The sequence below is a fragment of the Canis aureus genome, chromosome 6, assembly GCF_053574225.1.
Source record: "Canis aureus isolate CA01 chromosome 6, VMU_Caureus_v.1.0, whole genome shotgun sequence".
Taxonomy (NCBI): domain Eukaryota; kingdom Metazoa; phylum Chordata; class Mammalia; order Carnivora; family Canidae; genus Canis; species Canis aureus.
The window spans coordinates 36,822,567-36,840,000 of NC_135616.1; the positions used below are offsets into that span (position 1 = coordinate 36,822,567).

The 17,434-nt window shown below is 38.8% G+C and overlaps 1 protein-coding gene across 2 annotated transcripts in view; it reads right to left on the bottom strand.

Annotated features, from left to right (window-relative positions):
• Positions 1–17,434, bottom strand: part of SKOR2 (SKI family transcriptional corepressor 2) — a 52,369-nt gene that overhangs the window by 27,709 nt on the left and 7,226 nt on the right. For both annotated transcript variants that reach the window (XM_077899711.1, XM_077899710.1), the window contains exons 4-5: positions 8,930–8,995; positions 8,452–8,550 (exon numbers count right to left, since the gene is read on the bottom strand). In XM_077899711.1, the coding sequence (XP_077755837.1) occupies positions 8,452–8,550; positions 8,930–8,995 (165 nt within the window). The remainder of the gene's footprint in view (positions 1–8,451; positions 8,551–8,929; positions 8,996–17,434) is intronic.

Here is a 17,434-nt window from a genome sequence, read left to right on the forward strand (position 1 = left end):
ATTATGGTATTTTTTAAAGTAAATAATATGGCCGTTGGAAGGGATGTTGTAAAGGCTCTACAGTCAGAAGAGACAGCAAATTTTGAGAGAGTAAGGTCTGTATCTCATAGTTCACAGCATTCCATAGCCCATCTAGATAGATGATCCCTCGCTTACGATAACTAGTCAGGAATGTCTGGTGCAGTCACGTTCTCTACCTTTGCCTTCCTGAGCAGGTCACAGGTATTGAGAGCTTCCACTGTCTGTAGAAGTCTAGTGTGAGTGGGTGAGGGGGTGAACCTTAGATACTTCTATGTTGATCATAAGAAATGTGGACCTTTGTGCATACCATGCCTCCCGACTGATAAGACAAAGGTCCGTTAGCCTTGCTGCACTCACAAGAGAGTGATAAACATCCTCTGACTCTCCCAACCTGCAAACTCTCTTACACCCCGTCAGCCTTATTTTGTAGTCCTTGTCTGCATCTGAGAACAGAGTGGGGGGAGCTTGAGGAGATATTGTTAAGCAAACTATCTTTGCCATTCTACATAGTGATAATTTTCATTGGGAAATGACTTTCTAAGGTGTGTTGTGTCATTGCAGCCTCTCCATGTGGTCTTTTTAAAAGTGTGGACCTTAAAAAAAAAAAAAAAGGCATGGACCTGGCTAACTTTGGCATTTTCTGCCTTAAATGAGAACCTTGCACTATTTCCTATTGCATCTGTGGTGGATAGTCAAGGCAGTAGTTGGGAAAAACCAGAACTTTGTCACATCTTTCCCTCTGCTCTTCCTTTCACCTCTACAGTCTCTGGTGTGTGAATCCTTCCCAGTCTGCCTCCATACTCCGCTCCCTTTGCCACTGTTGCTTCCCCAACACAGACACCTCTTCCCTAACTAGCTTCCCAACTCACCACCTGGCTTCTGGTTCCTCCCTCTGCAAATCTCTTTCCTTCTTCTGCTGAAAAATCTATGATGGCTTCCTATCTCTTTCAAGATAATAAATCCTTTACCATTCAACCATTCATGAGATCATGGGTATTTGGAAATTAAAAACATTGTCCTTTTTATATTTTTTGACTTCTACCTTTCTATACTATTTGAAATCCCTTCCTACCCTCAAGCATGTTTTTTAAATTAGTTTATATATATATATATATATATATATTTTTTTTTAGGGTAGTTTTAGGTTCACAACAAAATTAAAGGGTAGGTACAGAGATTTCCCATATACCCCCTGCCCACACCCCTGCATATCCTTCCTCATTATCAACACCCCCACCAGAGTGGGACATTGATTACAATGGATGAACCTATAGTGACACATCATAATCATCAGAAGTCCATAGTTTATCTTAGGGTCCACTCTTGGTATTGCACATTCTATGGATTTGGACAAATATACAATGACATATATTCACCATTATAATATAAGAATATCCACCAGTATGATAATAGAGAAAATATAGAGTATTTTTACTGCCCTAAAAACCTCTGTGCTCTGGCTATTCATCCCTCTCCTTCATCCACCCCTGGCAACCATTGATCATTTATTGTTTCCACAGTTTTGCCTTTTATATGCATTTAAAAGACCCATTCCCTACTCTCACCTCTGAATTTGATGTGAAGGGTATTGTGATAAGGGTAAGTAAATGGCATAATGCAAAGGTTATCCTTATACTCTTGGGGAGTTAGGGAGCAAGCAATGCTTGAGCAGATATATGTAGAGAACATTATTTTATACAAAGATATGGGAAGAGGCACTGGAAAGAGCAAGTGGCTCAGTTGGTTGCAGCAAAGGGGGTAGAAGAAACCCCTGTACCCCATTATCCACCAATACTGACTGTAACACCTTCTTTGGGATTCCAGAAGATGCTAAAAACAATTCAGAGTGGAATGGTGGTACTTAAGCCTTACTTAATTCATGCTCATTCGTCTATGATGGTACATTTAATATAATTCTTTAAGTCAAAATGAAAAAAAAAATAAAGCCATTAAAGTGTTAGAAAAAATGGTGAATATTTTTATAAAATTTGGGTAGGGAAGAGTATCAAAGATAGAAGAACCAAAAAAGGAAAAAAAGGATAGATTTGATAAAAAATTTAAAACTTTGGTATGAGAATAAACTACAAACAAATTGAGCCCTCAATACACAAAAGGTCATGGTCAACATCTAAAGGTAACTGATACAAACAAAAGAATATTTGTGATGTGATGAAAAATTAATATATTAGCATTCAAAGAATTCTTAGAAATAAATATGAAGAATATATTAAAAGAAATACTAGAAGGGGGATCCCTGGGTGGCGCAGCGGTTTAGCGCCTGCCTTTGGCCCAGGGCGCAATCCTGGAGACCCGGGATCGAATCCCACATTGGGCTCCCGGTGCATGGAGCCTGCTTCTCCCTCTGCCTGTGTCTCTGCCTCTCTCTCTCTCTCTCTGTATGACTATCATAAATAAATAAAAATTAAAAAAAAAAAAAGAAATACTAGAAGAGAATATAATGGGCATTCACAAAACCTACAGATGGAAAGTAGACATGAAAAGTGCTCACCATCCCTAGCATTGAAAGGAAATGATATGAGCTACCGTTTTTTAAATTAGCAGAGATTAAAAGAAAAGGCAGGATGTGGTGTTCCAAGAATGGGAGTATAAATTAGTACAAATTTTCTGGAAAGCAACTAGAAATGATATATCAAGAACTGTAAGAAATTCCTAGTCTTTAACACAGCAATCCTTTCAGGGGTTTATAGTAGGGGAATCATCATAGATATGTGCAAGGATTTAGTTTCAGTGATGTCCATTATCTAAAACTTTGATAACTTTAATGTCTAACATAAGAGTACATTTATAAACTCAAAATGAATTAAATACCTAAATGTGAGACCTGAAACCACAAAGAGAACACAGGCAGTAATTTCTCTGACATCAGCCATAGCAACAGTTTTCTGGGTATGTCCCCTCAGGCAAGGGAAACAAAAGCAAAAATAAAGAATTAGGACTACATCAAAATAAAAAGCTTTTGCACAGTGAGGGAAGCCATCCACAAAACAAAAAGTCAATGTACTGAATGGGAGAAAATATTTGTAAGCGATATATTTAATGAGGGGTTAATGTCCAAAATGTGTAAGGAAATTTTATAGCTCAATACCAAAAAAAAGACCAATCTGATGAAAAAATGGGCAGAGAACCTAAATAGACATTTCCCAAAGAAGATAGCCAGATGGACAAGAGATACATGAAAAGATGCTAAGTATCACTCATCAGCAAGGAAATGCAAATAAAAAACACGATGAGATGTGGTTACACCTTACCCCAGTCAGGACAGGTAAAACCAAAAGCAGAAGAAACAACTAATGTTGGTGAGGACATGAAGAAAAAGGAACCCTTGTGCATCATTCATGGAAATTTACACTTGTGCAGCCACTGTGGAAAACAGTATGAAGGCCCCTCAAAAAATTAAAAATAGAAATACCATCTGATCAAAAAATTCCACTACTGAGTATTTACCCAAAGAAAACAAAAACACTAATTCGAAAAGATATATGTACCTCTATGTTTATTACAGCATTATTTACAATAACCAATATATGAAAGCAACCTAAGATGAATAAAGAATATGCGATATAGATACATACAATGGAATACCGCACAGCCATAAAAAAGGATGAGGGTTTTTTTCTCCCCATTTGGGACAACATGGATGGACCTAGAAGGTATTATTTTTTAAGTGAAGTAAGTAAGACTGAGAAAGACAGGGAATGAATAAGGTATGGGAACTTAAGGCCCAGCATAGGGAATAGTCAATGGTACTATAAATAGTATTTTATGGTGACAGATGGTAGCCATTTTTGTGGTGAGTATAGCATAGCACACAGAGAAGTTGAATCACTACACTGTACACCTAATGCTAATGTAACATTGTGTGTCCATCACACTCAAATAAAAATGTTTTAAAAAGAAAGGACGTTTGTGACAGCTGTGTAGTAATGGAAAGAGGCTCATGTTAAGAGAAAAATAAGAGAGCAAAAAATGGGGTGTATACTATTTCATTTTGTTAGAAAAAAAATAGGACTCACTATGCATTGAGAAAGCTGAAACTCCAAAATGTTAACATTGGTTATCTCCAGATGACAATATTATGGGTGATTTTTTTCTTCCCTTTTCTTTGTATTTCTGTGTTTATGGTTTCCTACAACAAGCATGGGTATAACTTTTGAGATATAAAAATTGTTAATTGGCAAATGGAAAAAAAACACTTAAATTTCTGCAATGTTCTAAAGGTTGACGAAGGCACAATTTAAGTGGAGATAAAAAAATCATTAAGCCAATTTCTCTAATGAGAATCACTTAAAATCCAACTATTTCTGGAAAACAATAGAATAAAAGGAGGTACAGAGGAAAGCACTGATGTGCAGTGTGCCAGCCAACATAGTGGCTGCTCTGCAGACACGGATAGTTTGAAAGCCCGGTGTTTCACAAACAGCAAAAAAGTATATAGGCTATGTTCCCAAGACCAGAAAAAAGAAAACTCATATGGTACATCTGGTCCACCCAGTAGATCCTACTCATCAAGGAGTAAGCTTTGGGGTTTACTTTGTTTACATCTTTTTCATTTTGTTATCCCTACTTTTAACAACTGCAGGACCTTTTCATCTGTACCGTGATTTAGAATTCCCTCATCACTCCCTCTCTGGAGGATGACACGAAAGGAGAGAGAAAACCACTCAACACAGAATGATTACAGTACCAGCTAGAGGTGAAAGAAAGATGGGATAAACATATTCAAGTGGATGAAATGTAGTTTGTTTTTTAATAAAAGTAAAATAAAACCTTAACAGTATCATGGAAGAGTAGCTTTTATAAGAATCTAAAATGTCGACACAGTCAAAATCTACTCCTGAAATATTTCTCGAAGCCCCTAGTCGAGGAAGCCCCTAGGGCTTTCCCTCTTGTAACTGACTGGACTTTCCTTTAATTCTCTCAAGTGTCATGAATTTGTCACATGCAAATTCCAAGGACTCCACCTATGAGCCCTCACTAATCTCCTACAAACCAGTTTTCAGTTTCCCAATCTCATCCCTCATTGTCGGTTTTAATCTCTTTGAATGTAAAACCAGAATGTGTATCAGTCATTTACTGAGAGGATGTCCTGTGCCCATAAGGAATGCCTACTGTAAGAGTAGGAAGGCTTCCTGTAGGTGGTGGCTCAAACTGTGTCCCAAACGATTAGGAATGCTTTGATGAGGGGAGGCATTCCAGACTAGAGAAACATAATCCAAGAAGGTGGAAAGCAAGGGGAGAGAAGTGATCTGTAGAGTAACTGGAGCTCAGCAAGGAAGGAAGTGGAAATAAGAGCAGAGAGGTTAATTATTGGCCAATTACAGAGGGTTTTGAAAGCCAGTCAGGGGTTAGATACAACACGATCAACAAGAGGCATCACTATGCTTTCTTGGGTGGAAGATCTGAAGCCAAAGGTAGAGCTTTGTAAGACTGGGCTCATGGCAATGGGCAGAAAGAGCTGGAGTGGAGAAGGGAGGAGAGGGCCCAGGGCACCCCACTGTAGTGACAGGGGAGGGAGGTAGCGGCCTTCTCCGCTGGTTGCCTCATCCCAGCAACTCTTTGGTAGGTCTCCAGTTCAGGGCCAAGTTGGTACCCGTGGCTAGTGGAAAGAGAGTAAAATGAATGAAAAAAGACCTCCAAGGACGGATGCCATAACAACGGAAGGTATAGGATGCTGGCAGAGAAGGGAGCATGGAGTGGGGGGAAGGGGACGCAATGATTTTGGTGGCAACAATGACTTCCAGACTGACAGCAAGTAGAGATCCTTGCTTATTCTTCCTCCACCAAACATCTGCCCCCCAAGGATGGAGACTTGCTTTCTCCTCCCCCTCCTTCTGATCTTTACCTTATCCTCTCCGTGCCCAGATTTCACTCCTGCGGTCCTTATTAGCCTTCAGAACCACAGCAAGAAGGCTACAGGAACTCTGAAATCCGGAGCTAGTTTAGAAACGCTTTTCTGGAGCTCAGTGCTAAGAACCTCCTCCTCCTCCTCCTCCTCCTCCTACCTCCTCCCCACCACCAGCCTCACAGCTGACAGTATTGAGCCCTTCACGCCCTTCCTCTCATTTACTCCTCACATCCTCCCACGAGATAGGAATTATCTGGCCCACTTGACGGTTTCCAAGGTCCCACGGCCAGGAAGTGGCGGAGGCCCAGAGCGAACCCAGGTCTGGGTTCCTAATTCTCACACACGATAGCTGGGCTGAGGTCCAGGGTCTTCTAAGTCCACCGCAAGGGTCATGACTCAGTGTCCCCTTCCTAGTAAAAGGATCTTTGAAACTCTGGCCGGGATCCCTCTACGCTTTCTTCTGATGTGGCTTCACCAAGTTCCGTGCCTCCCGCTCCATCTGAGTGAATCTAGATCCGCCTGCCAGCCTCATGGCCTCTCACATTTAGTTAACAAGCACGTAATGCACATTTGCTATTTCCATCGGTGTGAAATTAACTGCCTCTTTGTGGTGTGTCTAAACCACGCATTATTCAAACTTGGGCACACACATGCCACTTCCTTGGTCAGCGGAGGACGTTGCAGATAAAAAACAGGAACATTTTTGTTGTTGTTTAATTGAAGTGTTTCATGTATGTGGCAATCATAGGGGATTAGTTTTAATTCAAAAGGGTGAATGAATGATAGGTCTGAATCAAAATGGGCCAGTCGTACTATAACATTCGAACATCTTTTTAACAGAAACGTGTATATATAGGATGGCAGAGCAATTAAGAAGGAGAAGTGCCAATCATTATAAATTACTTAATTCCTTAAAATGATTAATTGACTTTTATTAAGGGGATAAATTATGGATACACTGACTTTATGGGGAGCTAGGTGGGTACTTGAGCAGTTCAGTGGAACTTTGACCCTCTCTGCTGGATCTAAAAGCTAGGATTTACAAACTTAACAATGAGATAAATATCAGCTTGTAGGGGAAACAAATAATTCAATATCTCCTCATTGCTGCAAAGAACTGGGTATTAAAATATTGTTTTAGAAATGAGAGAGGATCGTGGATCCTTTAGAAGCACTTGGCTTTTCCGATGTCAGAGATATTTTTTAAATGTTTCTTTCTCTTTTTCTCAAAGCTACAATGTCACGATGATCCTAACACACTATCTAGAGCTATAGGCCATTCTCCACCCTTCCATCTTACCCCGGGCCTCAGCAGGCAGTCTCGAGATTCAAAACACCGAAGCACTGCAAATTCCGAGCCTCCCCTGTGGCTACTGAGAGATCACAAACTTGGCAGACCCTATTGCTCCTTGTGGTCAGAGCTCTCTCTTCCATCGTGCATCCTCCTTGTTTTCTACCCCTGCTAAGTGTTCGGTGACCTCAGTTTGAGATGTGCCAGGAACCCAGTCCTCTTCAAAGAGGCTACCTGAGAAAGCATGTCTTTTAGCTGTGCTGACAATCTCATTTGAGAAGCCCTGGTGAACGCTGGCCTTCATGCTCATATTATTAAAATTGTCACAAGTACTGAAAAATCTTCTCCCAGATGCTGGTCTGTGGCCCTAGCACAGGAATTGCCAATGTGAGTTTTGTGATTCTTGGATTAATAAAGGAGGGGCATGCTGACATTTTAAAAAAGAGACCCAGAAAAAACTAGTATTAAATTTACAGAATTCAAAACATACATTTATATACTATTTTCTTTCCCGCTTTCCTTTCTCTGGAACAAGGAATATGACTAAAGGAAACTCCAAAAAGTTTGAAAAAGCACCACTGTGACATATTTGTCCAAATGTGATCCAGCCCAAGGCTGGTGAATTTTAGAAATTTGGACACCTAGCATTAAATTCTAGGACTCTGGGAATAGAACTGACACATTTTATGCTACAGTATCTGCCACCAAATTTGGAATGGAATTTTAACATTAAATATGAATGGAGAATCTCAAATTGCTAAATTATACTAATCTCAGTCAATAAAATAAATATATGTACATTGAATCGTTAAATTATAAATCTTCATATTTATATACATTTCAAGCACCAGGAAGCTCTCCAGCTATAGCCAAGAATAAAAAATAATTGTTCTTTTGTTTTTCCTACCTTGGAGAATAAAAAACCCTGAGTAATTATTTTGTTTTAAAATATACAATCTAAAAATAGAGTATTTAAATAGTCTACATATTTAATGATATATTCGCATGCATATTTTAAATATACATAGTACATACACACAGATACACATATATCGATACAATAAACACCAAAAGGTTTTCAGAAGAAATTTTATCTGTGAGCTGATTCAAAGCAATAGTAACAGGCTAAAATTTCCAAACATGTAGACGGAGGCCACGGGAAGACCCTATGGCACTTTATACAAGCACTTCATACTCAGAAGCCTATTTTTAAGCCTAATAATAGAAATGTCATCACATATCATAATGCAGTAAAATAAAAGTGATTTCTTACTGAATACTGGGAAAGACGTATTTCCTTTTAACACTTGGAATTCTTGTTCTAGTCGTCTCCGTAAATCTATTTGTTCAAATAAAACCTTCTGAAGTTCTTCTAATAAAGAAAAACAGAAGAGTCATTTTACTAATCTTTACAAATAACTCTCCAGAGGACTGTTATATATGGCAATTTATTATTATAAGACAAAATATTTTACCAGTTTAAAAAGTGTTGCATAGACATAGGATAGATTTTGTGCAGAAATCCATGAATATAAATCAATGTAATATATTATTTTAAAGTATTATATTACAGTGTCATGTATTGATTGATATGTATGCATTAATCTCAATTATATCCACCCAATGGTCCATATATTATTCATATGTTGCTTGTCAAGCTTAAAATATGGTGTAGAACAAAAATATCCTCCTATTATCTCCATGGTCTTTGAAGCTACGAGAAGTTCTACAGAATTAAAACTTTTCTTTACCTTTCCCCATATTTTCAACATCCTTTTTGAGTGAATGAGGTGAATTTGTCTCTTGCGTGTGTTCACCTTTAAAAAAAAAAGGAGAAAAAAATATTGGTTCTGTGTAGTCTGTTTTCTGAAAGATTTTATTTTTTAAAAAAAATTTTGTATTTATTTATTTGAGAGAGAGGGAGAGGAAGAGAGAACTCAAGCAGACTCAGCACGGAGCACCGGCCCAACACGGGGCTGGTTCTCACAACCCTGAGATCATGACCTGAGCTGAAACCAAGAGTCAGATGCTCAACTGACTAAGCCACTCAGGTGCCCCTCTTTTCATTTTCTTTTACTATCTGCGAAGGAGCTTGGTTAATAATGACTTGAAAGTGGAAGTTCTCAGAACCAAATGTTGTCCTCACTTTCTCATGTGGAAATCCCCTGACGCAGCGCGGGAGCTACAAGAGGATGCCGTCCACCTAACCTGAAGGGGCAGCCCCCTCCCAGCCCCCACCGCTACCCACCCTCTCCAAGGCAGGTACTTGCTAGCTGGGCACAGAAGGAGGTTGAATTGTTAACACATCTGGAAGAATTCCGATCAGAGTTCCTCTCTTCCAGAAGCAAAGGAGCCTAGTGGCAAGTGGAAGACTCTCAAGGTTGTGGAAGCAGAAACCACCTGCCTTCTTGGGTCATCACAATTTGGGGCAGTTAGAAAGAAACAGGATGCAGCTTTTGTCGTCCTCGGGAGAGAACGCATAAGCCTGGAGCGATTTCCTAATAATTGATAGTTGGTTGTTTTTTTTAATCAACCTAAAACAGAGGCGTGACATAAGTCATGTTACTTTGTAGTATCTCATGCTTGCTGATTGTTTCGGAACTACTCAGTCTTCAGCCAATAAAGACTATATTGTGGGTAAAGGTCAGATATTGTTCTTACCTATTTTGTTTATGTGCTAACTAGAATGATGGCAAGCTAAGAAAATGTATTTATGGACAGTCATAAGTTGAGTCTACATAATCTAGAAGACATAAATAAACCAAAGGAATCCAAGCATTTAGCTAGCCAGAATTTGTTTTTCTAATTTCAACCTGCTATCTGCAAACATCCACACAAGGATATAATTAAGCTTTCCATTTTCATGTACAATAGTCCAGACAAAGGTGCCTTCAGGTTTCACGATTCCCTCTTCGTTGACCCCCTGGAGTAGCTCCTTCCTCTGTTTCCATGGTCTTATCTGCTTACTCACGTTCCACATCCCCCAGTCTTTGTGCTACTTGAAGGCAGGGGTTCTGTGTTTCCTTCACGGCCAGTGCCTAGCAAAATACCAGACACTGAATAGGTATTCAAGAAAGTGTTTTCAGTTGTTACTGAAAGGAACCCCAGGAGGTCATAAGTTCTACACTATGGCGGGCCAGAATGCATCATTTCAATTTTCTCCTCACTGTTCACGCATTTCCCTTCCTCAGCAAGAAACAGAATGTAATGGCCCCAGGCACTTGTAGGAATACTGGGCGATTTCGCCATCAAGGTAAACATTCCTGCAAAAAGGGAAACAGAATTTCTTCATGAAGCAGTGGCCTACGGTGTCAAGGACAGACAGGAATATTTTTAACATGATATTATAAATGGTGATTCTGCATTCTACCCAATGACCGTGGGGAGTGAGTATTCGCAGGAATGAGTGGATGCATATACGTCTATAGGTAGATACATGTATGTGAATTTACATATATGCAAATATTCCTGCACACGTGCATAGTGATGAAAAGGTGCTCCCTCTTCCCGTCATCAGGACAATCCTATCTTAGGCATCCCCGAGTTCCTTAACGACGGGCATTTTCTCTACTACCTAGATCATAAATGTATGACCTCATTCTCACTTTGGTCTTGGACATGACCTCTATCAGCTTTGAGCATTAAAACCTTGGCTTTCTTCTTCATATAGAATAATGAAAATATCTGTGAAGCATTTTATATATACACTTCAATCTAATTCCTATAAAATTCTACCATCTAAAAGAATAGTAACATGAAGGTTGATAATAAAGTATAAATATATAAACCAAGAATAATGGTATTTTGAAATGAAAATAAATGCATATTATGTGCAGTTTTATCTCTGTTTATTCCAGTCTCAGTCAACCACTTAAATGCATAGCTGTTTCATACTCACATACAATACTGAGTCTGAACAAGAGAAGAAACAAGCATGCGTGTACCTCTGCATCCACCTACAGGGCAGAGTGAGACTTCACCATCCCAGCCACTTGAAACACGATTTAAATGAGATTGTTTGTTTCTGAATAGGCAACTCTGGAAGCTGTGTCCTTATCACATTACAGACCTTTTGATTCATGAGTGTATTTTATAGACTGTTTATCTTACATTTTAGTTGGATAATTAAATTTAAAAATTGAAATATGATATGTAAACATGCATTTCTTTTCTACTTCATGGTTAGGAGGTTCACATAGGTGTGAAACCATTAAACAAATAGCTAGTTATGGAAACTACATTAACCACACACAAATCTACCGATGATATTAATAAGTTTTTCTCTTCTTCAGCTTCGTGGAGCTTTTATTAATATTTTACAACAATGTCTCTCTCAAATAGATATGCTGGCAATCTCCTGGTAAAACCTGCCAATGTGGAGCTTGGAAGATTTCAAAGATCTCACTTATAAAGGTTTTTTTTTTTTTTTTTTTAATGGTTTAAATGTTAGGTAAATAAAGAGCACAGACACTTCAGTTGCCTTTTGTATATCTTTTACTGGACTGTTGCCTTTCGTATATTACTAATCTGTGAAACCAGATTGTTAATGGTGGTTAAAAATGACCTCTGGGAGCCTGGATATGTTTGTTCACTATTACTGCTAATGTTTTCCATCTGGTTAAAAAAAAAAAAAAGCAGTCTAATACTAGATTAAATAAATGAGATTTAGTTGACAATGAGCTTCCAATTTTTATAAATATTCCATTAGGCTAAATGCATTTTACTTTTCCAAAATTAATGAATGGGTTTGGAGACATCCAAAAATTACAACCTTCTCACTCTATTTCCCCTTTAAAAAAAAAAAAAAAAGTAACAAAAAAGCGGGAGGAGATCTTCATTGTGTAGAGTGATAGAGGGAAAATTATAATATGGAAGGATTATTTTTCTTAGAGGCCAGTCCTAAAATATATCATTAATTCAGACTGTAAAAGATAATAGTTGGGTGGCCTAGAGTTAGGGAGTAATGGATAATAAGGGCATAAAATGCATCCGGTGTACTGATGTGATCAGAAGCTGCCACTCCGGGACATGCCTGCAGCAGGACTCTACAAGTGCATGTTCATGGAGCCAGTTTGCTGTGACTCGCACCGCTGCCCATGAATCCAGGTGCTCAGGGCAGCATGGTGCCACATCTGGGAAACTACACCCCTGCAGCACAAGCCGGAGAGCTTGGGGTCACATGCTTCCTGCTCCCAAGGTCTCTCCAGGATCCCCAGGCACCAGTGGTCCCACATTCCAGGTGAAAGTTCCACCCCACACTTGGTTCTGCCCTCACAGAGCCAGCAGAAACTGGAAGGGCAGGAGGGCTGGGCAGGAGAATATGCCACAGTAAAGCAGGCACGAGCAGTAAAAAGCAAATGAGGGGGAAAGGGGAATATCCAGTGGAAAACAAAACAAAACCAAACAAATCCAAACAAGCAACCGATTCATTAGCACCACCTTTCAAGGTACAAGGGTAATTACTTTCTCTTAAGTATCATGACACACCTCTGCTTAAGAAACTCGCAGTGGCTTCCCATGGTCTACACTGCATAATTCACTCTATATTCCCCTGTGCCAATGCCTCTAGGTTCTCCTGTAACCTTGTTCCATTCAGCTACACCCAGCTGCCTTTCTCTATCAGCAAGCACAAACCCTTTCCTCTGCTTGGGTCTTTAGTCTTCATATCAGCTGGCTTGGCCTTCTGTCTTAACCCTTCCCAAGGTCCCCCCCGCCGCCACCCCAGCCCTGCCTGTCCACCCAAGGCCCCTACTCTTCCATCAAGTCTTTCTCAACATCAGCAAATGCTGCTGAGCCATTCCTTCCTGGGCTCAAGTTCCAAGTGTTTATTGTCTTTATCGCCTGACATTGCAAGGTTTCAGCTCTGTAAGTCCAGTTTCCCCCAGCTAGATAATTTGCTTTTGGAGGGCAGAGAGACCTTACCCAGCAGGTCACCCCATCATCTCTACCTCAGGGAGGGGCACAAACACTGTTTGCTCTTAACTTAATTCAATCTGGTTTGCAAAAGAAATACCAAGCAATGCTGCTTTGAATCCTCCATTGTCACAAGGCTGTTTAAGCACTAACTCATTCCTACAAATGAAAAAAGCACATTTTGATCCATTCAGATAGTTGAAGACATACTCTGTATTTTTGGTTTACTGGGAAAGTTTGTGATGTTTCAATTTTTGTTTCTGTCTGACATTTTGAAATTTGCTTTCAGAGTAAAATCATAGCACTGACTTTTAACCAAGACACGAAAATATTAATGTATTAATGTATATGTCTGCTGTGGCCTCCAAGAGTAAAAATACCTTACATTTTCAGAGCTTATTTAGTTTTAAGAGCCAAATGAAGGTCAGATGACCTGTTAAGTTGGTGGTCATGGGACAGGACAAAAAGCTGATTAAATAGATAATTACTCTTCTCAGGCTAAAACTTGAATTTAAGAAACAAGAGCATTTCGATATTGCACCCGGCATGCATATGGGGTTTGCGAAGTATGAAGGGTACGATATGAAATGTACTCATTTGGATGAAGAGTTAAAGTGTTGACATTCACCCATCCCTTCTATGGAAATATCCTCTGTCTCACTTCCTCCTCAGGTCTCTACTCCCTGGAGCCTAGAACCAGCATTCAGAGGCACTGCCCCACGCAACAGCCCCAGGGCCTGAGCTGCTTATCACTATAAGGGCTTCTATGTTCCTTTGGGACCATTGTTGACAACACCTGATGACAAACATTTGGAGAAAATGTTCCCATTGTGCAAAGAAAGGGTTTCATTTAATTGTACACTGAAGGATAAATTTAGTCAATGAAACTATTTTGGTTTGGGGTTGTACCTCTACGTAAGGCACGTTTGCCCTCTAACATTTAGATGAGCAGTGAAGATTTCAGTCAAACATCCAGATGTTTCCAGAGTTGGTGGGTGGGCTCTCCAGTGCTACCCTATTTGCTCCAGGGCCAGGGAGCAGATCCAGGAAGAGCAGTTGTGATTGTGGAGATTGTGGTTGTTCCTGAATGATGGTGCCGTTAGGGCTGGACTGAGGTTCTCAGCCTCCTAACTCTCTGCCTCTGCCTCCTAACAGCATCTGCCCAGGACCTGGCCTTCTGTGGAACAGACTCCACTTATAGATGTTTAACTCCCAAATAAACGCTGAATTCTAATAATTAACCTTAGTTTTATATTCTGGTTTTAATGTCAATTTCCAGGAATTTTTACTTTCTCTTTTCTTACAACCAATCTTAGAGATACAATGGGGATGGGGTCAAAGTTCATCTGCAGTAAGCATAACTAGTACATTTAACAATTACCAGAATGTAGCACAACATATGGTTTAGAGAAGTTTTTAAGAACACTTTGCATTAGGGCATTAAAAAATCAATGACACAGAAAGCAAGGTTAAATAGTTTTCTCCTCTATCAGTAGGACACAGACTTCTGCCAATTTCTTGGTGTTAAATTCTACATTAAATTCTTCCCCTGTGACGTTTGGCACTTCAGTGAGGTCACAGAACAGAACAGAAAAGGAAATCAATACCCCTGGAGAGGTTATGCTACCGAATGAACTAACTAAATATTAACTCCATTAGCGGGGGAAAAAAAGGAGTAAGAACAAAATTAATACTAGGGAAATTATAGCAAACTGAGAGTTACAGCAAACTTTATATTTCACGATCAAAATTTGTTGCAAGTTTGTATATACATTGCTTCTTGAATTAGTATATCTTGAGTTCATTTAAAATTCTCTGGAGTTTCAGAACTTGTGCTTTCAATAAATGCTATTTTTTTTCTGGAGAATTCTTTACTGTCCTTCTCTATCTCCTTAAATTTCATATACATTAAAAAAAAACCATTAGTAAGGGGGGGGGATTTTTTTTAATAAATAAAAAGAGACTGATATCTGAAATATGGAGATAATTTCATTTTGAATACATATATTGAAAAACCTCAAAATTCATTGTTCACAAAAATGTCTACATTAATTCAGAGGTGGAAGATTTTATCAAATTTTACAGGGCACAAAGCAATTAAGGTATTTATCCAAAGTGACCTAGTGAGAGAATTAAAACTCAGATCTACCAGTTGTACTTCCTAGAATTTTTCTTCTTCTTTTCCTTTTTAAAAAAAAATCGTAAGCATGTTCTAAGATTGAATGGAATAATAAATCAGAGTGCCTCATTCGCTATATATTCATGAGAAGTGTAACTGCTTCTTACTATTCTCAGAAATCCGTCCATAGCATATTAAGTACACTAGAGAATCATACCAGTGAAATCAAATTGATTTTAAAACTTCTATACATATAACAAGATGCAGCCACGCTCAGAGTCCAATGGTGCCAGCGTTTCTACAATGAAATGTATTGAAATCGGGGATGACTCCACTTCCGTGATTTCCTTGACCTGCCATAGCTTTGAGCTGTCTCACCAGCTTACCCCACTGCATTCAATTTCAAATCACTTAACTTCACTAAAGTTATTCAAAATGGATATGCAAAACCTTCCTCTGGGATTGCAAGCAAAATGCTGTCATTTATATTTTTCAGTAGGTAATATTTTGACCAAACTACCAACCCCCCTAAACTATATTACTTGGCTTTAAGCCATGGGTCTAAACCTATGGATAGAAGTTCTACAGGCTTCTGAGGAATTTTGGCTGCTTAAAAACTTCATATTTCGGCCTTCTATTTATATAGAAATACACTACCTGCTGTGTGTAAGGCTAGTGATTATTAGCAAGGAAGTTCTTAAAAATTCATTTGAAGATATTATCCTTTAGATTCCTGAAAAGTAATAGTTACTAATAAGGCTGAAAGGTTGAAGGGAGGGCAGCCCAGGTGGCTCAGTGGTTTAGCGCTGCCTTTGGCCCAGGGCATCATCCTGGAGACCTGGGATGGAGTCCCACGTCGGGCTCCCTGCATGGAGTCTGCTTCTCCCTCTACCTGTGTCTCCGCCTCTCTCTCTCTGTGTCTCTCATGAATAAATAAATAAAATCTTAAAAAAAAAAAAAAAAGGTTGAAGGGAGACTAAATTTAATTAAAGTGAGGAACTAAAAAAAAACAAAAAACAAAAACCCAACACAAAACTGGACTTAAGTATTGTTGCTAAACTGAACTTATACTGGGAAACAATTGAAGCTAGAATCCATATTTTAAAGATATATCTATACCTTTACTTGTTTTGAGAAAGGACATAGAAATTCCTTGATAATGGCCACAGGAGTGAAAAATTCAAATCAAAATAAAAAATTGCACCCTTAGATAATTTGAAAAGACATTTCATTTTTCTATGTTATACTGAATATGTGCTGACATAAAATCCTGGTATTTTCCAATAATAATGTTGAATTAAACACTGGCTAAAGGAATACACAGTTCCATAAACCTTATCTGACCAATATTATAGGATTCATTTGGCATTACAGGTTATTTGGAATTCCCTTCTTTTAATTGGAAGCAAGCAGAGGACATAGATGGGTATGGATTCTATCTCTGAATTCCCAGTGCCTAGCAAAGCATCTAGCACAGGATAGGCATTTGGAAGAACTTGCGGAGTAATTGAGTAGATTAATAAATTAATGTGATCATTTAGAGTGGAAGTTAACAGTTGTTGCATGGGAAGAAATATTGCCATTCATGAACAGAGTGTTCTGGATAAAACATTCTACTGCTACCACTTCAAAGCAGCTAATCACAGGTCTTCATAATTTTATTGGGTCTTCTGGATTTTTGACGCTTTGCTAAATGAATAAATTCTTGGAGTCTGATCACAAGTAAATACATTTAATACTAAAACACTGGCTAAGTAGGTGCTCACTCTGGGATTTTCTCAAAAAAGCATTTCAATACAAAGACCATGAGCTAATCTTCCCTGCAAAACAGGACAGCTGAAGGTACACCAAGGTTAGTCTCACAACAATCCAAACCCCTTAACATTTTTTGGGCTTAAGACATCATCTCCACATGCTCAGCAAAAGAACCAAAAGGATGAAATTCTTCTGACCCAAGATTCCAAGATAAATTTAACAAAATGAGCATTCGTTCATTTCAGTAATATTTGTCATCTCTTCCATGTCCCACCTGTCTCCCATTCAATATAGTATAATATAATAAAACCTACTACCTACACACATTTCTGAATAATGTGAGAATAAAATTGTAATATGGAAAATCAATGTGGAGCAAGTTTCTCTGGGAATCTGTATCAAATTAATTATTGTGAGGAAGGGACTAGTAATATATCAATAGTATGACTTGGTATTATTACCAACATAA